Source organism: Lampris incognitus, chromosome 11 (genome assembly GCF_029633865.1).
Source record: "Lampris incognitus isolate fLamInc1 chromosome 11, fLamInc1.hap2, whole genome shotgun sequence".
Classification (NCBI taxonomy): Eukaryota; Metazoa; Chordata; class Actinopteri; order Lampriformes; family Lampridae; genus Lampris; species Lampris incognitus.
The window spans coordinates 12,089,452-12,115,536 of NC_079221.1; the positions used below are offsets into that span (position 1 = coordinate 12,089,452).

Here is a 26,085-nt window from a genome sequence, read left to right on the forward strand (position 1 = left end):
AAGAATGCCTCCAGACACAAAAGTTTATTAATGAATCAACAATATTATTTGGATTTGCTTGTACAATCACATCATTAGTGCAAACATAGACAGCCATTTGAAAAACTAAAAAGGTAATTTTCAAACTTCAGTAGTGGATGTACAATGTCAATATAATACAACAAAGTGACATCATAGAACCATATTACATCTTAAATCAGAGACAAACTGGCTGTGCCAGATTTCTGATATTTTAAATAAATAGGCCATACAGATATATGACCCAAAAAAAAAAGGTTTTGCAGGAAAAAAAATGTTCATGATGATTAACAAAACCGTTTGCATGAATGTCAGCTACTAAAGCAATATTTCACTTTGGTAAGACATTTCCCAGCACACCCTCACCTCAATATAATTCCATGAAATACCACCTTTGGATATTAGCTGTCCCTGGAATGTGCATTCACCAAAAGCGTTGACTTTTTTAAGACTGGAAAAATAATCTGAAATTATATTAGAAATATGATTTTCTGTTAAATGCAGCCAAAACAAATGAGTTTTGTCACTGTGGGTAGCAGGCATAGTCAGTACCAGAGCCTTAATGAATCCACTAAGTGATATGCTTACACATATGGACAAATATAATACCAAAATGAAGTAGTGCTTTTGATCTACAAATAAATATGTGTTGGTTAGGGACCTATGCTCAAAATGTCAGTATGGAATTTAACCTCAGAGACCACCTTTCTTCAAGTGAGCACATAACTCAAAAACATGTCCATAAAACATGGCTTCTGGTCCAGTTGAATAGGTTCATTTTACCATTGCATCAAACCACCTGATAGAATGAAAGTGTGTCAGCTATGCGGGATGATGGCTGCTGGGACAGTAATAAGCCAATGACTTGACTGTCTCATCAGCTGACCAGGAGTTCCAACTGAATCAAGGATTACCTTCTAGCTTGAATCCAGAGCAGCAGTAAAGAAGACAGAGTAACAAAAGATAACAAAAGAGAGGCATTCAATCCAGATATAATGAAATGTTGCAATCACTGTCACACTGTAGAGTCACAGAGGGTGCCAGGAGATGGAGGTTGCATGTATACATGTATAGGGGGGGGGTATCAGCATAGGACCATTAGGAGGGATGGAAACAGAGGCGCCGTTTTAGAAGATTTGTTGTTCGAACAGGATCTTCTCAAAGCCTTGCGGAGCTGTGTGGTAGAAGTCACTGAACTGGCAGTCTAAGATGGCACTGTCATCCACTGTAAAGAGGGAAGAAAGAGACGGAGAAGTTGAAGCATTTTTTGGTACCTAAAAGAAATTCAACCACTTCACCTTTCAGTGATTTGTGCAGCAACCATGAACCCCCCCCTCCTCCCCAAATCAATAATTGCTGCCTATTTTCATCAAAGTCACTTTGATCACATTTACATAACTGCAAATTTAGACAGAGACATGAATAATAATAATAAAAAATAAATCCCACCTCTCTATTCTGGAATTGAATACTGGAGTGGAATCTTTTCATGCTGGGATGGCAGGATTTTATTTTGGGCAGCCAAGTAGTGCAATGCCCCATCACCAGACAGGGTTAGGTAGTATCTTACTCAAGTCTTCTTAGACAGGTATTAGAGCTGGGCGATACGTCGATATAATATCAATATAATGGTATGAGACTAGATGTGCTGTGGGATTGTGGTTCTAGTAATATGGGGATATAACTTAAATGTCATTCCCTGTTTTTTTTTTGTGTGATCAACAATTTTTAATTTTTAAAAAAAACAGGAAACAACAAACACACAAACAACAACAACAGGGCGGCACACTAGTAAAAATGTTTAAGGACCGAAATAAAGGGGAAAAAAAGAAATTTACAGAATAAAAAAAGCTGTATCCATAGTAGCTGGGAGTAAGAGACAGACATTCCCAAGGGGGGGGGGACTGAAAAGAAAGAAAACCCCCCCCAATAAAACAAAACTATACACTGGATATACAACCATCCATTTCTACTAACTTCCAAAGCTGGCCTGCTCCAGGTCTGATGTTACTGGGTGTGGAGGGGTGCGGGAGGGGGAGACAGCCCTTCTTTTAAGGTAGTCCCTTATGGACACAGCTATGCCTGACCATGCCTGCACAGTGGCAGGCTTGGCTCTATTGAGTCTGCTGTTACTCAGGAGACACTATGCTCTGGTCGGACGCCATCCAGCACTGAATTAAAGGAAGACTGGGATTAAACCCCGGTGTCAGTACGGTCTTTTTTGCTACAGTAAGGTCTGCCAGCATTAATCTTCGCTGATTTAAATTGAGAGACAGAGACGAATCGTCATTGATCAGACAAAGGCGGGGATCAGGCATTATTATTGATCCTAATAACTCTGACAGCGGTGACATAACCTGTGTCCAAAAATCTCAGTGAGCAGTCCCAAAACATATGCATTGTTGTGCTCGGCACCTGAGCCCAGCAGTGAGTACAGTTAGGGCTGGTAATTCATATCGTTTCCCAGTTTGGTTCCAGACCGACGATGCGGAGTTCCCTGACCCACACCCCTTCAACTGCCAGTGTTTTAGTAGAGCAATCAAGCAGAGAGTTATATATACACGCGTCACTGTCCCCCGAGAACCTCGCCCAGGACTGATCCACTCCTCCATAGGGTGCTCCGGCAAAGGCCCATCCCAGGGCAGCCCATATGTTTTCATTACAGTGCAGTCTCAAGTAAAAAAAAGGAAGAGGTGCCAAGTAAATCATATTCCTCACTAATATCTTGGAATGAACGGAGTCCAGCATTGTTAAAAATATCGCTGAGAGTGGATACACCTTTTTGTGACAATGGGGGACACGTAGACGGTTGCCCACCTGATTGAAGGTGATAGTTATTCCACAGCACAGATGTTTGCTGAAATAAATCTATTTTGCCCATCTTCAGCTCTACTTTTTTCCATACATCAATAAAACTGGTTACAATGCTCCCGTATCGTAGATTAATGTTTCTGCGCCCCCTGCCTGTATATAATACATCTTCTAGATGGTGTGGCTTCACGTGTGCTGCCTCCATAGCCCGCCAAGGGACCTCAGATTCCTGGTTTCCCCAAACATGCAGTGGTCTAATTGGAGAAGCATAATAAAAATTAATCTTGAAAATTCAGAGTCATGTCAACTGTGTGGATGGGTTTACAGTTTACATACGAAGCGCCATGCCGATACAAATTGTTGCACAGATAGAGCTTTACGACAACACAGTATTGATGCACCATCGTATTTTAAATCCAAGTATCTCTTTTCCTTTTTCTATATTTGCAGATTATCATGGGTGGAGAGAATTGCTCCAAACTCTGTTTGTTTGTTTGTGTGTGTGTGTGTGTGTGTGTGTGTGTGTGTGTAATTCTTTTTATTAACTACACTACCGTTCAAAAGTTTGGGATCACCCAAACAATTTCGTGTTTTCCATGAAAAGTCACACTTATTCACCACCATATGTTGTGAAATGAATAGAAAATAGAGTCAAGACATTGACAAGGTTAGAAATAATGATTTGTATTTGAAATAAGATTTTTTTTACATCAAACTTTGCTTTCGTCAAAGAATCCTCCATTTGCAGCAATTACAGCATTGCAGACCTTTGGCATTCTAGCTGTTAATTTGTTGAGGTAATCTGGAGAAATTGCACCCCACGCTTCCAGAAGCAGCTCCCACAAGTTGGATCGGTTGGATGGGCACTTCTTTGAGCAGATTGAGTTTCTGGAGCATCACATTTGTGGGGTCAATTAAATGCTCAAAATGGCCAGAAAAAGAGAACTTTCATCTGAAACTCGACAGTCTATTCTTGTTCTTAGAAATGAAGGCTATTCCATGCGAGAAATTGCTAAGAAATTGAAGATTTCCTACACCGGTGTGTACTACTCCCTTCAGAGGACAGCACAAACAGGCTCTAACAGGTACTATTTAATGAAGATGCCAGTTGGGGACCTGTGAGGCGTCTGTTTCTCAAACTAGAGACTCTAATGTACTTATCTTCTTGCTCAGTTGTGCAACGCGGCCTCCCACTTCTTTTTCTACTCTGGTCAGAGCCTGTTTGTGCTGTCCTCTGAAGGGAGTTGTACACACCGGTGTAGGAAATCTTCAATTTCTTAGCAATTTCTCGCATGGAATAGCCTTCATTTCTAAGAACAAGAATAGACTGTCGAGTTTCAGATGAAAGTTCTCTTTTTCTGGCCATTTTGAGCGTTTAATTGACCCCACAAATGTGATGCTCCAGAAACTCAATCTGCTCAAAGAAGTGCCCATCCAACCAATCCAACTTGTGGGAGCTGCTTCTGGAAGCGTGGGGTGCAATTTCTCCAGATTACCTCAACAAATTAACAGCTAGAATGCCAAAGGTCTGCAATGCTGTAATTGCTGCAAATGGAGGATTCTTTGACGAAAGCAAAGTTTGATGTAAAAAAAATCTTATTTCAAATACAAATCATTATTTCTAACCTTGTCAATGTCTTGACTCTATTTTCTATTCATTTCACAACATATGGTGGTGAATAAGTGTGACTTTTCATGGAAAACACAAAATTGTTTGGGTGATCCCAAACTTTTGAACGGTAGTGTACATTATTTTATTATTGAATTGGCGACAGGCATGGGCGCAAGTCCATGAACACTGGGATGGCATCCAGCGCTTTACCTGTGCCCCTATCCATAGGGTTAGTGGTCATGTCAGGAAAGATATCTGACGTAAAATGTTGCCAAATCATTATGCGGGGGCAGCACGGTGGCACAGTGGTTAGCATGGTTGCCTCACAGCAAGAAGGTCCTGGGTTCGAGCCCCAGGGTAGTCCAACCTTGGGGGTCATCCCAGGTCCTCCTCTGTGTGGAGTTTGGATGTTCTCCCTGTGTCTGTGTAGGTTTCCTCCAGGTGCTCCGGTTTCCTCCCACAGTCCAAAGACATGTAGGTCAGGTGAATTGGCTGTATTAAATTGTCCCTAGGTGTGAATGTGTGTGTGTGTGTGTGTGTGTGTGTGTGTGTGTGTGTGTGTGTGTGTGTGTGTGTGTGTGTGTGTGCGCGCGTGTGTGCGTGCGCGCCCTGTGATGCCCTGGCAGTCTGTCCAGGGTGTCTCCTCGCCTGCCGCCCAATGACTGCTGGGATAGGCTCCAGCATCCCTGAGAGCAGGATAAGCAGTTCAGATAATGGATGGATGGAATAATAAAAATTAAGGTTCGGCACAGCTAAGCCTCCAATGAGTTTGGTTCTTTGTAAGGTTGTAAGTTTGATTCGTGCACGCTTTCCTCCCCAGATGAACTGTGATATGAGGGAGTGCATTTCTGTTATAAATTTAGGTGGTGGTGCTAGGGGGATCATAAAAGACAAAAATTAATCCGAGGCAAATGTTCATTTTGATAGTTGTATAAAGACACATAAAAAGAGCCCCACCTCTTCAGATCATATGTAATCTTCTTTTTCACACCCAAAAAGTTTTCCCGAACTATTCAACTAAGACTAGGGTAAATCTTTATGCCAAGGTATGTAAAATAGGGATGTCAGCAGTCAAACTGGCATTTAATGGAGTGGTATTCAATGGAAGAAGAGCAGATTTAGTCCAGTTGATTTTATATCCTGCCATCCCTTTAAAGAGATCAAAGAATTTTAGGGCCTGTGGTAGTGATGTCTGAATATTAGATATGAAAAGAAGACAATCATCTGCATATCATGAAATATAATGTCTAGATTTCTCTATAGTTATAGGCGATAATGTCACTCTCTCTAATGGACTGAGCCAGGGGTTCTAGGGACAGGGCAAAGAGTAGGGGGGAAAGTGGACAACCCTGTCTGGTTGCACGATGTAAAGGAAAGGGTTGTGGGGTTTCCAGGTAGCGTAGCAGTCTATTCCGTTGCCTACCAACACGGGGACTGCCGGTTCGAATCCCTGTGTTACCTCCAGCTTGGTCGGGCATCCCTACAAACACAATTGTCCGTGTCTGCGGGTGGGAAGTCGAATGTAGGTATGTGCCCTGGTCGCTGCACTAGCACCTCCTCTGGTAGGTCGGGGTGCCTGTTCAGGGGGGAGGGGGAACAGGGAGGAATAGCGTGATCCTCCCACACGCTATGTCCCCCTGGCGAAACTCCCCACTGTCAGGTGAAAAGAAGTGGCTGGCTCTCTACATGTATCGGAGGAGGCATGTGGTAGTCTGCAGCCCTTCCGGATCAGCGGAGGGGGGGGGGAGCAGCAACTGGGACGACTCGAAAGAATGAGGTAATTGGCCAAGTACAATTGAGGGAGGAAAAAAAGGGGAAAATCAAAAAAAAAGGAAAGGGTTGTGATTGATATGGTCCTGTGAGAACGGATGCTGTAGCATGACCGTATAGCATTTGTATCATGGAGATGAAGTTAGGCCCAAATCCAAATCTCTCCATGACTAGCCATAGGTAATTCCATTCCTGTCTTTCAAAAGCTTTATGAGCATCAACAGAGAGAACAGCACAGTCCTCTGGCATAGTATCCATGGCCTTGAAACATGTAGGCGCCCCCTAACATTATCTGATGCTGCTCTCCTTTTCATGAATCCCATCTGATCAAAGTGAATTAACTTCCCAACTACCACCTCCATGCAAGTAACCAGTACCTTGGCATAAAGCATTTCCACAAATCATCGAAATTGGGTGATAACTTGAACATTTGTGTGAATCTTTACCTTTCTTGAGTAAGATGGTGATGAGTGCATTTCTCTGATCCCTATGAAAGGATCCCTGTTCAATGGCAAAGTTTATAGAGCCCAATATAAGAGGTCCTTCCTGATCCCAAAAGGATAGATACAGTTCCGGAGGAAGGCCGTCCAAACCAGGACTCTTGCCCCTTTGGAGCATTTACTGCTGTTTCAAGCTCTTCTAAAGAGATGGGGTTTTCTAATTTTAAGCTGTCTATGTGGTCCAGATTAGGCGAAGCTAAATTTTGAAGAAACATGGTGCCATGTCTACATGGCAGTCTGATGTGTAGAGACTGCTGTAGAAATCTTTGAAAACATTGCTGATTGCACTGGGATCTGTAACAATGTCACAGTCTGTTGTACAAATAGCATTAATCACTGCTTTGGATTCATTTTGTTTTAACCGGAGGGCTAATAGTCTACTCGGATGGCCGCCATCATAATATCTCTGTTTGGTTCTATGTAGAATAAACTCGGCCTTGCTTATGGATACATTTCTATATTCTCCCCTTAACACCTTGAGAATATTGGTGTTGGCTTCAGAGGGTGTTTCTCTCTGCACCATCTCCACTCTTATCTCCTGCTCAATTTCAGAAAACCTCTTATTGCACTCAGATTTTAACCTAGAAGCAAAACTAATACATGTGTCTCTCATAAAACATTTCGCTGCTTCCCATAATGTTTGGGGATTATCACGTGACCCAATGTTCTGTTCAATAAATTCACCAAGTTGTGTTTTCATTTGTGATAGAAAATCAGCATTGCTAAGCAGCGTCGTTAATTCTCCATCTGCGTGCTTTGGGATAATCAATTAATGGTGTTAAAGTGCATGACACAAGGGCATGATCAGAGATTAAGATAGGGAGCATGTTAATATGGGGTATATTATTTATAAGAAAAGAGTTGACAAATATATAATCAATCCTGGGGGGGGGGGGGCATGACGACCAGAATGGAAGGAATAGGCTTTAACTTTGTCATTACGAATGCGCCAGAGATCCACTAAATTCAAGTCAACCAGGAAGGATCTTTGAGCTAAGGATGAGGGAGGAGCTGCATTGAGTGCGCCTGTAGATCTGTCGAGCTCTGGGGAGACTGTGGTATTGTAATCGCAAGAAACAATGCAATGAGTGTCATGATAATGTAACAGAGTCACACTGACAGAGGGCAAAAAGTTTTCATCAAAAACATTAGGTGTGTAGATACATGCTAATAGAAGTTTTGCATAATTAGTAGAGAGCAGCACATAGACAAATCTGCCATCATTGTCATTACCATTTCCCATACCACAAGCTGTAATTTCCGCTATAATCAGGACATCTCTAGCTTTAGCTGACGTGCATGAATGAGCTATAATTGTATCATGCTTGTTTTCGAACTGCTGTATGTCATTCGCTGTCAGGTGTGTCTGTTGAATCAGAGCTATAGAAACATGTTTGCCGTGTAAAAATTCCAGGCAATGAGTGCACTTAATGGGCAAGTTCAGACCTCGAATGTTCCAGTTCAAGATATTTAAGTTGGCCATTTAAATGGTGGTGTAGAGGTGTAGCAAAGTAACATGTAAACAGTACATTTTATATGAGTAGTAAAGAAAATAATTAAGTTGAGAATATGTCTCTTAATAGCTAATGGCTGAAGAATACATTTAACATAGACAAATTGAGAATTTAAGAACAGAACTATATACAAACAAGCAAAACGCCAGGTCCTTGTAACACCTAAGGTTTGCATGGAACATGCACAAGTCATTCCGATGGTGCGCGTACTGCAAGGCCACCCCTCACAACCCCCCTCCCCTCCTATGTCTTATGATATTCAACAAACAAAACAGAAAACAAACCAAAGAAAAACATAAAAACCCACACAGAAGAGATATTGAAATCGGCGTAATACACAAAATACACAGAGCTTCAGCACTGTGGGCTATTCAGTCCATGATATAAAATGCAAAAACAAGCAAAACAAAAAAAAACACATAACAGAACATCATCAATATCAACCAACGTATCTAAACAATAGGAAGAATGCCCCCCCCCCCACCTAAAGAGTGAACATGATGTGAATGATTCAGTCCCTATGACATAAACTGTCAGATAACCCACACAGCAGAACGTCATCAACTTCAACCAGCTTAGTTAAGCAATGAGAGGAATAAACACCCCTAAAGAGTGAACGATAGCAACATCAGTCAATGTCCCATCACTGTTGAATAGCAAAGTTAGCAGGTAGTCACGGTCAGTGAAAAGTCAAGATGCTAGAGTGTACAGCATAATGTCGCAAGATCATTTAGCTGTGGGCAACATTAACTCATGACGGCGGTGACAAGGTGTCCATCTTGTCACTGTTGTCTGGCTCCCGGAGTAAAGCAGCCATTTCTTGGTTTTGCAGGGCTGGTGGAGGTTGAATGGCATTTTTAAGAAAATTCTCGGCTTCGTGTGACGTGCAAAAGTTTATGGTGTTCCCGCAATAGGTGATTTTCAGCTGGGCCAGGTAAAGCAGGAATGGCTGGAGTCCAAACGAAATCATCCTCTTGTGGACCAAAGCAAACTCCCCCCGTTTGCTCATCGTTTCCCTGCTGTAATCCAGGAAGAACAGCAAGGTTTGCTTGCTATGCTTAATGGGCTGAGCTCTAGTTCCCTTCAAAATGGCTTGACGGTCAGACTAGTCCAGCAGTTTGAAGATCAGCGTGTGAGGGCGGTTGGCATCTGTGCTAATTCTGCTGTTGTGATGAAGGACCTGTTCATTCCGTATGGTAGTAGTTTAGTCACTTGATAGGGTGGTGGGGGAATCAGCCAATCAGCGCCCTTGTTATTAGATCAGACGACGAAGGAAATTCATGAAGGTGTGATGGGCTATCAAGTTGCTGTGAGGAGTTGGAGAATTCGAGAAAGACTTTATAAATATCCTTTCAAGCCGGTTATGGAGTTCTTCCCATTCTAAAGTGTGTGTGCATGCAGCAAATCAACCATACACCCACCCACCAGTTGTTATCAATAAACATCTTTGAAGATAACATCCTTGCATTCTTGCTGATGCACCACAGTGGTCACACACTCCCAACCAGTTAGAAATACAGTCTGAGCTAGCAATCCTTCATTACAGCTGTAAAGTCTATGGGCTCTCTCTATATGGATAACCCATTCTCCCAATGAAGGTATCCACTTCGGCAAGTTTTTGCTCAGAAAACCAATGGCATCCGACCCTTTCCTTGCCTTCCAGCCTGACCAGTCTCACGTTGGACCTCCGGTTACGGTTCTCTGTCTGAGTGATCTTTGAGGTGAGTTCCCCCACTTGATGCTGAAGATCATTAGCTTGTTGCTTGCTAGCTCTCATCATAGCCTGCAGCGCGTCAAACTTAGCTGTGTTGCTCCGGATAGCTTGGTGAGAAGACTCGAGTTTTTTGGCCAATTCACACATATTTTCCTTGGTATATGTTGAATCTGACACATTAGTTCTGTTAACTGTGGGATGAGGATACTGTTGATCGCTTCTTTCACTGCCGACTGGATTAACGTGTTGAGGTTACTCTGCTGTTCTAGCAATGCGGTTTTAACAGCGTTAGTAATGGCGTCGTCCAGCTCTTCCTTTGGCATCATACTAGAGATGTCCCGATACCACTTTTTCACTTCCGATACCGATACCACAGCTTTTGCTATGTGCAGATACTGATATCAGTCTGACATTTTGTTTTACTCTTGTACTACTACTACTATTACTACTACTACTACTACTACTACTACTACTACTACCACTACTACTAATTTCAACTGCTCCCATTAGGGGTCGTTATCTCCTCAAAAGGTACCAGAACTGTGGAAGCCTTCTTCAATAGGCCCAACTGGTTTGCTGTTAGTGAGGCTGGCAGGTTGTATTCAGCCATATACGCAGACAGTGCCTGTTTCTGTGCAATTACACTTTCAATCATGTACTAGGTGCTGTTAATAATAATAATAATAATACATTTTATTTGTGGGCAACCTTCAGAGCACTCAAGGACATCTTACAGAACACAGTTAAAAAACAAACTAGTTTGTTCCGCCTAGTTTGGACGTCCTGCTGGAGATACTTAGGCTGCATATTTAGCTCTAACTGGATGTCTTCTAAACGTGAATAGGCAAGGGGTGAGTGTTTGAAGTGGCCTACTGTTTTTCTCCCGTTGGCCAGTGCGCCACTTACACTGCGCTGCTGCACCAACAGTTCCTCAGGCACAATTAGCTGCAGTGTGTGCATGAACATCCTAAACTCGCCGCGCCAAGTTGGTCCATAGCCTTCTTCATATTTTGTGCATTATCACTTAAAACTACATACACTTTGTTTTTATTAATCTTCCATTCACGCAGCATTTCCTCAATGGCTGCCGTAATGGAATCCCCTGTGTGTGAGCCATGAAACTCTCGGGCATGCAACGCCACTTTTTTTAAAGGTCAAATCTGAGTCTATTCAATGCGCCGTCAGACTCAACAAGGACACTGGACTCACGTCTGAGCTCCACATGTCTGTTGTGAAACTAACCGCACCTAAATTGTCCAAGAGTTTGGAGAGAAAACTGCAAACTTCATTGTGCATATGAGGGATGGCCTTTTCCGTTATATAATGGCAACTGGGCAAAGTTTAGCGAGTCTCAAGGTGCTCAATTAAGTATTGAAACCCCACATTTTCTATCACAGAAAGGGGTTGGTCATCCAGGACAATAAACTGAACTAGTTTCTCCATTATTGATTTCGCGTTGTTGCTGTCTGGGGGCAGTTTCTCTCGCCTTTTTATTGATTCCATCAATGTCTGCTGTTGGGGCGTTTATCTTTTCTTTGCAGCTGTTGCATGCAGAAATTCCTGGTGTTGCGCCGTGTCGTGTTTTATGCTTAATTGTTTGTGGTGTTAAACCGACCAACGCACTGCCACCCGTTGAAACATTTGCATTGCAAATTTTCTATTCGGCTGTTGGATTTTTTTTCCTCTTTTAAGGTTGAAATACTTCCACGCCACAGACATGACTATTCTACAGGTAGTTAACGGTCATACACATGCAACTAATTGGCTACTACTGTTGTTATCACTTGACACACTGCGCCGCTTAACCAGAGGTGCGCGGCATGGGAGGTGCCAATATAAAGAAGAAAGCCAGAAAGAAGATGAAGAAGATGAAGATATAATATCTTCATCTTCTTCGTCCTTTAATAGCTTAAACCATCACATTTAGGCGATGGTTTAAGCTACTAGATTTCCCCATGGTTTGTACCGGAAACATATCAGATCATACTTTTTTCTCCCCTCCGATATCCAATCCAGCATTTTGGGCCAGTATCAACCCGATACCAATGACGTGGCACGAACCCTAATCGTAACCATAGGCTTTTTTCTTTAACAGCGACATACTCTCGCCTACCTGTTTGCCCCCGGGCTTTCCTTGAGACATTATGCTGTGATGTGTTATCAATGTTGGTCAAAAGAGTAAATGAAAAAAGGAGTTTAGGAGTTGTTGAGGACGAGCTACTGAGCTACGTGTGCATCGCAGTTGAGCGCCACCCCAGAAGTCGTCATTCCTGGTCTTAAAGGTTGAGTTACAGTAAAGAGAGACAATTTACTGAACTTATTCCACTGTTTTAGTGAAATTAACAATGAATGTCTCTGCCTGCTTGGTCATCATATCCACAATACTAATGATCATTTATCAACATTTTAATGTTTGTAAACATCTTGTGTAAGCATCAATAGTCATCCCCAAAATATCATCACATCATCGATACCAAGATACTCAGTCAAAAATATTGTGATATTGGATTTTCTTTATATTGCCCAGCCCTAACAGGTGCCCTTGGAAAACATTTTTGGCTTACAGAATGACTACCTATGGAATTATCCACAAGACAGTTCAGACTAGCGTTCCCACTTTTTTGAAAATCATTTTCCAGGACTTTTCATGAACATTTTCCATGACTTTTGCTTGGATATACATACATGACAGCCGTTGCACAGAGAAGGTCGAAATTATTCAGTATTAACAATCAGCAGAGGCCTCACAGTCTCTAATACCCTTTTTTCACTATGGGGCCATGCTGCGGTGTGTCATGAGAGTCATAGGCATGAATGCTTTTCCATTACATCAGTCCACTTGGGCACAGATTCCAACTGTTAACGATTTTAGTAATGTGTCTGACTGGCTGCATATCACATGACTATATACTGCAATTATATGTGCAAATAAACTAGTGGCTGCTGATTCCATAGTCTTATCATTTCATTTTCTCATTCCATGCACCTTGCTAGTGAATTGCCTTTCAAATATTGAGCAAATCATTCATCAGATCACATTGACGCACTGATCCATGAAAACAAGTGATCCATGAGAACACATGTCGAGGCCACCTTTAAATGTCTCTTTGCCACCTGGCTGTTTCCCCACGTACATAACTCTGCACCACACCACTGGGTTGAACCTCCTGTGCTGACATGGCAAACCGAGCCAGGGTGCCAGGGTACCAGGGTACTAGGGTCCCAATCCTAACCAGGTACACACTAAACGAACTAATCCTGCCCTATATGTATGGTATTTTACACATACGCATGTCCATGCAATCACACACACAAACACACACTCAAACACTATTGTGCACACACCGAATCAGTTCCTTGGTTCCATCCACTGAGTTCAGCTCATTAACATAGTAGTTTTGTGTTCTTTTATTCCCAATTACCAATATGAGGTATTGTGGCATCTAGCAGGATAATAATATTTTTAGGTCCATTTTTGAACTCAGCGCCTCAGAAACTGAGCTAATCATTGAACCATACCAGAGTGCCGGACGAAAAAAAACATCATCTCCGGTGACAACTCTGGAGCTGACAACTGGAAAAACCTGATGTGAACCATTGACCAGCTAAAGCTGAGACGACATGAGCCCAGAATTTATTCAAGCTGCTTTTGAGAAGCCAAATGTGCATCTGAGGATTTCCCTAACCCTAACTCTTTCCAATACAAACCACCATATCTTTTAATCTTCCATCCACACTGGACACTGGGAAATTGAAAGATATGGGAAAACTCATTTATGACCAGTCCAATGATGTAACTAATGCGGAACATGAAAATATTTAAAAATATTGATGTTATTTGAAGAGAAAACCTTGAACTGACATTATACAAGTTTTAGTAGTCCATCTTCTAATCTAGGCTTTTAATGTTGCTCTACTCTGTACATTTTGACCACATAACAGTTTAAACTTCTGTCTTTCCAGCAACTATATAGGATCTTTTTGGAAAAACTTGCTAATTTTCATCAACATGGAGCTACTGAGCGATGGACGGCTTCAAATAATTCACAATTTCCCCACTAATTAGAACCTACTGTATATGCAATGTGTTAGGTTAGATTAAAGTGTAGAAATACTGCCGTCTATTGGCAGGATAATGTAACAGTCTCTAACGTTTCTGAACATGATCCTCACTTTTAACGGCCGATTACATTTGAATAAATTATCATCAGGACTGGCTGAGTGAAACATTTTGGAGTACAATCCCAGAAACAACAAACCAGGATCAACTATTCATCAAGTCGAGCCAGAGATGAGTTGCCAAAACTCCTAACTGCCAAAAAAGTGCAAAAACGTCAAGGGGGTTCAGACCTATGGTATAAACTTACCGTAGACCACAGGGTACACAGTGCCTCGAATCCCTGAAGCAGGACAGTGCATGTTCTTCCCATTCAGATACAAATTCAGTTCGACATGGTCATACGTGATGCCCTGAGGAACACAAAGAGAAATGTAAAAAAGTCATTTGCTCAACTTTTACATGTCAAAAAATTCTTTACCTTTACACCCGATCTCAGCAACAAAGCACCCCTGTAAGCCTTTTCAGCCGATTCAAAGAAGTGTGTGTAGTATGGCAGAAAATATCACGCCACAATGGCACCACCTATCTTTTGATTCAATCAACTTCTCATGCTACAATACACTTAAAGCTCCGTTATGCAATAGTTTTGATAGTAACAGTTAATTACATGTCTCCCTGTAATGTGAAAGGATGGCTTGTACTGCCAATCCCACTGATAATCAACATCACAGTCTAAAGTTTTCCTTCACTTTCAGCTTATTTTTTGGTTTTGCTGGTCCAGCAAAGCGCACCTCTCTCCGGTGCAGTCACTCCTTAACTCAGACCTTGCCTACATTTTACATTTGCAGTGCCAGCTTTTCCCTCAAAATGCATTTGCTTGAAATGTTTTGTTGTAGATTTAATTTGCACAGACCCGCCTGCCACCCAGTGACTGCTGGGATAGGCTCCAGCATCCCCGCGACCCTGAGAGCAGGATAAGCGGTTTGGATAATGGATGGATGGATGGATAAAATAACTCACAAATACTCTCTGGAATAACTGCCAAAAATGTGCAAAACTTCAAGGGGGTAAAACCTTTACAAGTTAGGCCTATGGTATAGTAACTGTAAGGTTGAGATTAATTCTCCTTTGGACATTTTATAACCCAGAATCAAATGCCATCCATATGTGAACTACTCGCTCTACCTCATTAGTGAGGTACAGGGAGTACTCCCGGTCCTTCCTGAAACATAAATAGAAGGTGCCTGGTGCCTGGTGTCTGTGTTGCAAGAAAAGAAGAATTGGAGCCATTCTGAAAGCAAAGCACCAGTCAGACTATCTCACTAAAACCTTAAGAGGAAGCTTGACAGGATGCAATACAATTCCTAGATCTGAACAAAAGAAGAAATCTAAACTGAAGGTCATTTGAAATCCTTTTATAACAACACAATATGCAAGAGGTTAGTTGTCATGTCAGATCAGATAAGCCCAACTAAAGACTAACCCAGCAAACAATATGGTGACACGGAAATGTTTTAAGTGTATGGAGCCATGGACAGCAAGAGATGATTCACTAATAGGAGAAAATCCTTAAAAATGTTGCGCTTCAGGCTACATGTAGTGTTCTTGGCCGACAAATGAAGCTAACATAGTTTGGGGTCTTTACTGATGAAACTGGGCTGGCCCTTTTTTCTGACTACTTAAAGCAGGAAAAGCTTTTCCTGACTCACTCAACTGATTGTGGGCCAGTTTAAATTTTTTACCACATCTTTGTTCTGAACACAAGATATCAGCTGGCCCATATGCTTCCCATACTTTTGTAAGATTACCATCTGGGCCTGATTATCCTCACCAGTTCCAAGTTATTCCAAACTGCTGACTTATGAACAATCTCTTATGAATTTCACTAACAGCTTGCAACAAACAGAACAACAATTAGAGATGATGTCTGGAAATTCACATTCAGGGCTGACTTAAAGAAACAACATGTCTCTTCAATTTAAGGCAGCAGTAACATGATGGGAATCTACAAAACAAAATGTCTTGATGCATGCTCAATAATCCAGGTAAGGAAATCCCAGAAAGTTGAATCAGTTCATCTGGACACAACGCTTGTTGCGATAAACGATAGGGATACTTGCAGTCGGCTGAGACTGATGAAGTCACTTAGATGATTGATGAAATGTTTCTCCCAATAAACATTGTGTCCAGATAAGCTGATTCAGATTTCTGGGATACAAAATAAAATCTTTACGCCTTCAAGACTGAAAATGCTTTATAAACAATTGCTTACAAGGTTGTACACTCACCACAACATCACCTTCCTGAGGAAGGCTGTTTGCAGGTAGACGGTTTTTCTCCTCGTTGTTGTGGTAGACGGACCCATCGTGCCTCAGGACTAGACTGTTTGTATCTCTGCCCAAAGGTACTTGGTTGAGATTGGCTTTCTGAGTTGCCACACCTATTCCCCATACACCTTAATAGAAAACACAAGAATTAGTATTCATCCATCCACTATCCAAACCGCTTATCCTGCTCTCAGGGTCGTGGGGACGCTGGAGCCTAACCCAGCAGTCATTGGGCGGCAGGCGGGGAGACATCCTGGGCAGGCTGCCAGGCCATCACAGGGCCAACACACACACACACACACACACACACACACACACACACACACACACACACACACACACACACACACACACACACACACACACACACACACACACACACACAAACACACACATTCACACCTAGGGACAATTTAGTACAGCGGATTTACCTGACCTACATGTCTTTGGACTGCGGGAGGAAACCGGAGCACCCGGAGGAAACCCATGCAGACACGGGGAGAACATGCAAACTCCACACAGATGACCCGGGACGACCCTCAAGGTTAGACTACCCTGGGGGCTCGAACCCAGGACCTTCTTGCTGTGAGGTGACAGTGATTTTACAACCCTCTTAAACTGAACATGTGCACAACAGACCACATTTCTCTTTGTGCCAACAATCAGGTGCAATACAAAATGAAAGACGAGAGAACACCACACGTAGCCACATGAACATCTGCGAACTAATCAGTGTGACCACATTGCATTGTAATGCAGAAACATTAACGTGTTTACCGACGCAGAAACATGTCATGGTCCTTAAACTGCAAGTCAGTGCGGAGTATGGTTAGAGTAGCTGGAGATAAAGTGCCCTGGTCTAAGAGAGCTGAACAGTTCAGTGCCGAGATAAAGGAATGTTTGGTCACAATCCGGGTGGCAGTGGCACAGTGGTTAGTGGGGTCGCCTCACAGCAAGAAGGTCCTGGGTTCGAGCCCCGGGGTAGTCCGACCTTGGGGGTCATCCCAGGTCGTCCTCTCTATGGAGTTTGCATGGTCCCCCCGTGTCTGCGTGGGTTTCCTCTGGGTGCTCCGATTTTCTCCCACAGTCCAAAGACATGTAGGTAAGGTGAATCAGCCATATTAAATTGTCCCTAGGTGTGAATGTGTGTGTGTCGGCCCTGTGATGGCCTGGCAGCCTGTCCAGGGTGTCTCCCCGCCTACTGCCCAATGACTGCTGGGATAGGCTCCAGCATCCCCGAGAGCAGGATAAGCAGTTTGGATAATGGATGGCTGAATGGTCACAATCCTCAAACCTAGATTTTCCCTGACAGGAGAATCCATCTAACAACCCTAAAGGTGCTATGTGTGATATTCCAGCTTCCCTAAAGCATAATATAACTGGGACATATCAGCTGGCATTGTTGATTGGTACTGCCAGAAACAAAGTAAATGACTCACTGCTCCACACTCATCAGATTTAATTGCTCCTCAGAGCAATTAAAGGTCCAAGGGAAATGAAAAATGTATTTTCAGTCTTGTTACCTCTTTTATCACACTTAATTTACAGCTACTTAACAATATGTTCTAGAAATTCACAAAAAAAATCATTTTATTTTTGTGTTTATATGAAACTTTGTTCTACTGATAAATACAACAATTTTTAGTTATGTCATCCTGCATGTGATGACGTACGCTAACAAAAATGTCCAATGAATGAGTGGGAGTGTAACTGAGAGAACCCAGAAAAAAACTAGCCAATAACATCAATGTCCACATTCTTCTATAAAGATTGTTGACATCTTTTTATTGGCTTCGTCAAATTAAACTCCTTCCCCCCACAGAATCCCACCCAACTGTTCCATTTCATTCGGATATATGTCAAATTGATTAAGTTTGTGGTGCTCTAAAAGTCGTTTCATGGGACCTTTGAAACCACAGCAGCCGGACTAGCTGAGGGTTTTTGTTGTTGTTTGATGCCTCGTTCCCCAAAAACCCACGGCTCAAACTCACAGTTCTCAGGGTCTATGCAGCGATCACAGCAAAAGATAGGCATCTACTGAGAGCATTTGACAATGGCAAATGTTGGCAAACATGCTATGTACCTGCTGCTTCTTTATTTAAATTTGCCTGTCTTCCCTATTTTGATTTGTTCTTGTTTATCGCTGAAAGACAGAGATCAGGAAACGCCATAGAATTACACATAGCCCATGTAAAGTCCCAAGCTGGTGAAGCTCCTAAAACCTGTAGCTTTGTTGAATCAATTCTTAAGAAATAGTGCTTAAGAAACAGAGAGTGTAGGATGGAAACTGAGGTAGGGTGAAAGGATGGAAGTCGGCAGAGAGGTCTGGGCTTACCGGTGGACTGGATCTTGAACTCAAAATAACTTTTGTTCTGATGCAGCGGAGCATTGGCGAGACAGCCTCCGGTGCCACATATCCTCCGCCCACTCTTGACAATAACAACATCTGTGCCTGAAGCAGAAACAATTAGAATACACTTGGAAGTTTAGACTCATAAACACTCACAAAAACCACTGCCTGAATACTATGTCATTCATTATGTGCATTATATTTCATCCTGAAATGGTATACTTTCTTGCTCTAATGACAAACAAGGGAGACAATTCAAGTATTTATAAAGTAAGATCACCATAAACTATGGGCTAAAACTAGTGAAAGTAGAGGAAAGGCAGGCGTCTCAAGGGTATGTTTGCCCTGACACCACTCGGATTAATGAATGTTAATGTAGAAGAGAGAAAACTGAGATTGCTTGAGTTCCGCTTTCTTTGCACACACAATGTTCCATATTATTTAGTAAATCTAACATGGGATCTTCTGGTAAGAAAAATAGTTATTGGCTCACATTATTCTCTCGAAAAACACACAGAGATCTCACAGAAACACACTGGCCCCAAAATGGTGGAACAAACTCTCCAGCTGAGCTACCGACTCACTCAACTCCTTCAAGAAATGCCTAAAACATTCCACCTCCAGGCCGACCTTCATCCTTCAATGGCATCTAAGTAAGATGTGTAAACTGTCTATCGGTATTTTGCAGCTATTATGAATCACCTAATACTACTATGACTACTGTGCCCTGACTTACCCTAGACACCTTTTTATCTGTCTTTGCACTTGACATTTTATTCTCAAAAGGTGATGGCACATCTGTTATACTAATATGTTGCAATTCCAATATACTTTGCACTTTGATTCTCCAATTCACCACCTCTTGATGAGGCACACTTAAACAAAATGCACTCAACATGACATGTACTCTAGGCTATGATATGATAACTATTTAAGAAATGTACTACCACTACTACTTCATATAGTACTACTAAGACATAATTACTACGTAGAAAATCTACTACTAAGACTACTACTACGACTAGAACAACTTCGTATAACAGGATAATGATATAACTATGTAACAAATGTATTACTATATGATTGTTGTTTCGCAAAAGTACTATGACTACTACAACTATTACCACTATTTTTAGTACTACTATGATATGATTACTATAATACAAATATAATCTACTACAACTACTCCTTCTTCCTAGTATGACTATGATAACTATATAAAAAATATAATTTACAACTACTTCACATTGTACCACTACTATAAGATTACTGTGTAGCAAATGTACGACAACTACTTCTCCCCCCCCCTTTTTCTCCCCAATTGTACTTTTGCCAATTACCCCACTCTTCTGAGCCATCCCCATTGCTGCTCCACCCCTTCTGCCTATTCGAGGAGGGCTGCAGACTGCCACATGTCTCCTCCGATACATGTGGAGTCGCCAGCCACTTCTTTTCACCTGACAGTGAGGAGTTTCACCAGGGGGGCGTAGCATGTGGGAAGATCACGCTATTCCCCCTAGTTTCCCCTCCCCCCGTACAGGAGCCCTGACCAGCCAGAGGAGGCGCTAGTGCAGCGACCAGGACACATACCCACATCCGGCTTCCCACCCGCAGATAAGGATGCCCGACCAAGCCGGAGTTGACACGGGTATTCGAACTGGCGATCCCCCGTGTTGGTAGGCAACAGAATAGACCGGCACACCGCCTGGACGCCCTACGACTACTAGTTCTTGTAGTAGTATAATATGATAACTATGTCGCAAATGTACTACTACTGCTTACAACACTAATTTGATATGATTTCTATGTAGCACTTTTATTACTGCTGGGATATGATAAGGATGTAGTAAACCTATTACTACTAAAACTAATCCATATAATACTATTACGTCATGATTGCCATGTCGCAGATGTACTACTACTACTATTTCTTCTAGTACTAATATCAGAATCATGTTTATTGGCCATGTAGGTTTGCACTACATGGAATTTGACTCGTTTCGTGGCTCTCTCAGTGTGCTTAACATAGAACAACACTACAACACAACAATCTATATAACTATATAACAAATATATATTCTACTAATACTACTACACTACTATATGATTACCGTGTAGCAAATTTACTATTACAACTACTACAATTTCTTTAAGTGCTAATATAACTGCTAATCTACTAATCCTACAACGCCACCATATTGTGCAGCTTCGCTACAATATGATTACTATTTAGCAAGTGTACTACTACTTCTTTGAGTGCTTATGTGAAATTATACCTATATAACAAATATACTATTCTAGTAATACTACAACACTACTATATAACTATGTCGAATGTACTACTACTACCACTACTTATAACACTGCTATGATATGCTTTCTATGTAGCGCTGGATGTGCAAATTCGTCTTCTGATAGCTGACTCTCCAGGAAGTCGTTTTGGATGAAGACGTCCGCCAACTGAGTAAATGTAAACGCTGGCTAAATGTAAATGTAACGTTAAAGGGTTAGGGTTGGCTAACGGGAACATCGGGGCCACCAAAGTATATATGAAGACAGCTCGCCGGGCTTTGGTAAGCACCATACAGATATCGATATGACCCCGTCACCTCTCACCCATGTGGTGCGTGTCCAGCTGGACGGTGGGCATTTCTTTCAGGGGAATATGTCCTGACCCTCCATCTCCGCAGCAGCCCAGACAACACGTAAACACCGCGGCCATTATTCTTCAGATGACGCCAAACATCCGGAGTCGCCGTCACTCCGCCGGCACCGCGGACCAAAGAGCGCGGCGCGACCGGAGAAAAAGAAAAAGGGGGCGCAGCGCGTAAAGAGCGCCGCGCTGCGACGGTGCTTGGGAATGCAACTGCGCGTTCCGAAACCAACGCGTCCAATCACATGGCTGGCAAAGACAGGCAGTTGCTCCTGATGGCATGGAAACAAGGGAAGAAAATCAAGGTCAACATTACCACACGTGACCAACTAACTATTGGATATCGATGATGTGTCGTGTTACATAATCGCGGAGAAAAGTAGGGCTGGTGGGGTTAACGCTCGTTTAATTTTAAACACACGCACCAATATGCTGCATATAAAGAGGGCTAGTGTTGATCATGTGCGCACGCATGAGCATCCCCCCAGCACTTTGAGGATGGATGTGAAGGATAACGTCAAGTCAGTCTTGTGGCTGGTCTGTTTTTTTGTTTTGTTTTTTGGCGCAACTTTCTGGGATAGAGTCGATACTGTTACGTATCCAACTGCATCCTTTTGATAAGGTTTGTGGCCATATGCTTATCGATGTGGTGCGGGAAATGCGGTGAAGTAGGGCAATAGAGCCAACGGTGCCAAGCTGGGACCCAAACCCAGTTGACAGTCTTGGGCGCTGTAATGTTTTGCATAGCAACAGCCCCTCCCCTCCCCCCCTCCCCATTCAATTTATAGGGATCCTCTGCCTTTTAGCGACCCAGATCCAAAACGTAAACACACGGCTGTGGAAAAACGTCCGCTTAATCTGAAATCCCAAATATCCTGAACACCGTGTGTTCGTGTGCGATGTCACCCTTTGGCCGTCTCACCTGCGCGCAATTTACAAATGAAACTTGCCTGGACTTTGCCGCGGCGCGGAAGTGGTTAACGTTTCTCCCGGAAAGGGCGAAGTCTGCACAGCAACAAGCGCCATGACTGCGTTGCACGGAGCGTCTCGGCAGCTGGTGAGTGATTTTTTTTTTTTTTTTTTTGGTCCAGTAGTTGCATGTTACTATGCGCGTGCAAAATCTGTCACAGCCCTCCTTCGTGCCGCGCCAACGGGATGAAGCCTGACACGAGCGCAGTTCTGTCGGTAACGTCTCGCTCGGGCTTTTATCAAACGACGGTTATTTAGCGCGTAGCCAGCTAGCTTCCGGCTAGTTTGTCATGCGGAACAGCGCTGGGCGATCGGCAAGGTATTCTGCGGATCGGGGGGGGGGGCGGCGGCCAACGGCAAGTTTCTGTATCGGAAATACGCGCAGGCAAGTTTGGCGACGTGCCTCCTGGTGCTGAACGGGTCACGATACAAGTAAACCGACGGGCGTTGTGAAAGTAGGATGCGAGCCAAACGGGAAGAGGCTTGCGTTGACGTCTCGTCTTGTATCCTTTGTCGCGGCCGTAACGACGCATGTCACTTTCGTTTCGAGGGCGGCTGAATTTTACCGACGGCGGCGAAACATTTACGTCGTTCTGATTTTTCCAACACATTTTACGCGCGTCAATTTGCGTTCTCCGCTGCCGCCCCCCCCCCCCCCCATGTCCGAGCGAGGCAGCGTCTCGCTTATGGTTGAGGGTATGTATTAAGACGTTCGGACGGGGCTGATTTTGAGCTTCAGGTTTTATTTTCATTTTGTCAAACCCCTCGTCTGACGCCTGGGTGCTGTGTGTCTTGCAGAGTGCCATGGAGCTCCTGGAAGAGGACCTTACGTGCCCGATCTGCTGCTGTCTCTTCGATGATCCGCGGGTTCTGTCCTGCTCGCACAGCTTCTGTAAGAAATGCTTGGAGGGGATTTTGGAAGGAAACCGAGGTCCGGCTTGGAGACCACCTTTCAAATGCCCTACCTGCCGCAAAGAGACGGCTCACAATGGCGCGAACAGTCTGCAGATTAACTATTCCCTGCGCGGAATAGTGGAGAAGTACAACAAGATAAAAGTCCTGCCGAGAATGTCGCTGTGTAAACGGCACGACGGCCAGCCACTCAACATATTCTGCTCCACCGACCTTAAACTCATCTGCGGATTTTGCGCAACGACCGGCGAACATAAAGGGCACACATTTTGCGCCTTGGAGGACGGGTACGAGCAAGAGAAAGCGGCGTTCGAAGAGCTGTTTGAAGGGGAGGAGAGCTGGAAGAACGCAGATATTCTATCCTGCCTGGAGACGCTGGAAACCGGTAAGAAAAAGGCGCTGCAGCTGGTCTCGAAGGACTCGGAGAGAGTGGCGGACTATTTCAGGGACTTGACCAGCGCCCTCGAGCACAAAAAGGATGAGATCCTGTCCGATTTCGAGACGCTGAAGCTGGCGGTGATGCAAGCCTACGACCCGGAGATCAACCGGCTGCGCACGGCGCTGGAGGAGCAGCAGAGGGCGCTCAGCATCGCCGACTCCTTCAGGAACATCTCCGACCCGTTGTGCTTCCTCCAGAGGATGCAGGAGTTCAGGGAGAAGCTCCGGCTCATCCGGGAAACGCCGCTGCCCACCCGGACGGACATGGACGTCGGTCCCGTCGTGCACAACTTCGACGTCCGGCTGTGGGATTCGCTCAGACTCGGGGAGGTGGATCAGATCTCCGTGCCGCACGACAGCGGCTCCTACTGCGGCGCGTCCTCCCGCCTCGGAGGAGCGATGAGGGGATTCGTCGTGTTTTTGGCTTTATTGCTGCCGGGTGTCCTCCTGCTGCAGTACGGCGGCTTCGTCTCCCTCCGCACCTCCGCCTGCTCCCAGGGCGAAGCGCTTCTCGCCGTCGTCTCGTCGCACCTCACCGATGCGGGCCGGTACTGGCACGACGGGGTGTCCGTCTGCGCGGGTTTAATGGACACATGTCAGAGTTGTGTCCTGGCCCTTATAGATACCACTGTCCATTATATTGGCAGCTGTAAGTTTTCTTGATTTATTGGCTTTGTGCCATATGAGCACTCCAGTCCACATAACTGTCACATGGAGTCACACGTTCAGAGTGCCAGTGGTCCATGGGGTGCACAACAGATGAACTAATCTAAAAACGGCACTGAACAAATCAGAAATCATTTTAAGGCCTGTATTATTATAAAAAAAACGAAACGTATATATCCGTCTCCAATCTGAGTCTCTCCTTTTCCCTGTTTAAATGGTCTGTATCCTCCCTGTCTCTCACGTGTTTTTTTTTAGTTGCGTCGTCATTTCCCATTTTCTTATTACCACTTGTTTGATATCTTTTCTAATAAATTTTATCGAACGATGCTACTGTTTGTTCGTTTTTTATTTTTTTATTCAGTGCAATTGGTCTGCAAGGCATGGTTAAATCCTGCAGACTCACAAACAAACGAATCTGAAGGCCTCGGTAATATTAAATATCCCTATATATTTCAGACAGTGATATTGGTTTTCTCTACAGAGCGCATCATCGGCCGACTGAAGCCGCAACCTCCCCAAGGTTACACACGTTTCATAACAGGGCCTCAGTGGTTTCTGCAGCAGGCTGCAGAAACACGATGGCTATGGGAATATAGTTTCCCATCATATTAAGCAGCAAGTGGCATAATTCTAATAGGCCAACGTATGTTTTGTTTGTTTTTGTATTTATCTAGGAATTTCATTGAGCCATTTTAATAGAGGGGCTCCAGATTGTCGTTTGTGCAGGACTGACGTTGCCGTACACGAGGAATTGAATGAAACGTCCCATTCGTTGCATGACTTAGGCCTTTTACGTCAGACTAGTGCAGCGGCTGTTCGGGTGTAATACCCCCTCCGACCACAACGTGGGTTGCAATAGCAGCGTGGCGCTGTTCGTCCGGTCGCAGACACATTCCTTCCATTTTAGATATCTGCACATTATAATGATGACAATGCAGTATTGCCCTGTCTTCTTTTTTTTGTTATATAGCTAATTAGGGGGGGAAAAATGAAAGGAAGACATACTGAAATTAAAACCATGGTGCATGCAATTCAAGTGAAGTCTGACTGAAATTTATGTGATGTCAGTCAGATCCCTGGGTTATAACCAACAGTGGGCTTGAATATAAAATAGGCCAAAGTAAATGGGCATTGACCATTTATCGTGTGTGTTTTTTTCCACCCAATAGCAAAGAGATCAAACATGCCAAGATCAGGCCACAAAGTAAGCCTATGATGTCAGCAATGACCACAATCCAGGATGCACGTCATGGACGTATATATAGCCGACTGTTGCCGGGCAAATATCGGATGAATATTTAAGTACCACTGTACAGTAATACGGTAGTCGTGCAAATATGAATATAACATAACACTAAAAATTAAAATCAGTTCAGACGTTTCTAAATTGTTTGGCCTGTGTGACGGCAATGCATCAGTTCCAGGGAACCCGAGATTGCGTAAACGCAAGTTTGCAGAGAGAGAAAACCTACACATTTGATACGTTGTAACAATCAACACAAAATGTAAATCGAAATGAACGTCATCATGCAGAATGGAAAAACCAGATAATGAACAGCCTTTTGTCTTCTTCTTTTTTAACTGCTCAAGTTTCCCATCACCAAGGGAAGCAGGTCCCGTCCGGACGTGGCAGAGGATTTAGTTTATAACGTAATTTCATCTTTTTAGAAAACGATCACAGCAGCTGATAGTCTCCATAAGCCAACAACTTTCCGTTGCCCAAAATAGGTTGTGATGTACCGGTGACTAGAAAAAAATCAACGTTATCAGA

The 26,085-nt window shown here is 43.5% G+C and overlaps 2 protein-coding genes across 4 annotated transcripts; one reads left to right on the forward strand and one right to left on the reverse strand.

Moving 5' to 3' along the window:
• Window positions 1–11: 11 nt before the first annotated feature.
• spryd7b (SPRY domain containing 7b) lies at window positions 12–21,505 on the reverse strand. Its single transcript, XM_056289768.1, has 5 exons — window positions 21,293–21,505; window positions 18,662–18,778; window positions 16,288–16,454; window positions 14,307–14,409; window positions 12–1,243 (listed from the first exon to the last, which is right to left on the reverse strand). The coding sequence occupies exons 1-5, from the start codon at window positions 21,396–21,398 to the stop codon at window positions 1,146–1,148; spliced, it is 591 nt and encodes a 196-aa protein (XP_056145743.1). The 5' UTR covers window positions 21,399–21,505; the 3' UTR covers window positions 12–1,145.
• Window positions 21,506–21,920: 415 nt separating this feature from the next.
• On the forward strand, window positions 21,921–24,640 carry trim13 (tripartite motif containing 13). Of its 3 annotated transcripts, none has more exons than XM_056289752.1 (2): window positions 21,921–21,951; window positions 23,097–24,640. In XM_056289752.1, the coding sequence occupies exon 2, from the start codon at window positions 23,103–23,105 to the stop codon at window positions 24,309–24,311; it is 1,209 nt and encodes a 402-aa protein (XP_056145727.1). In that variant the 5' UTR covers window positions 21,921–21,951; window positions 23,097–23,102; the 3' UTR covers window positions 24,312–24,640. The 3 variants fall into 3 exon arrangements, with proteins under 3 accessions (XP_056145727.1, XP_056145725.1, XP_056145726.1); XM_056289750.1 differs by lacking the exon at window positions 21,921–21,951 and adding an exon at window positions 22,230–22,386; XM_056289751.1 differs by lacking the exon at window positions 21,921–21,951 and adding an exon at window positions 22,482–22,994.
• The last annotated feature ends 1,445 nt before the right edge of the window (window positions 24,641–26,085 follow it).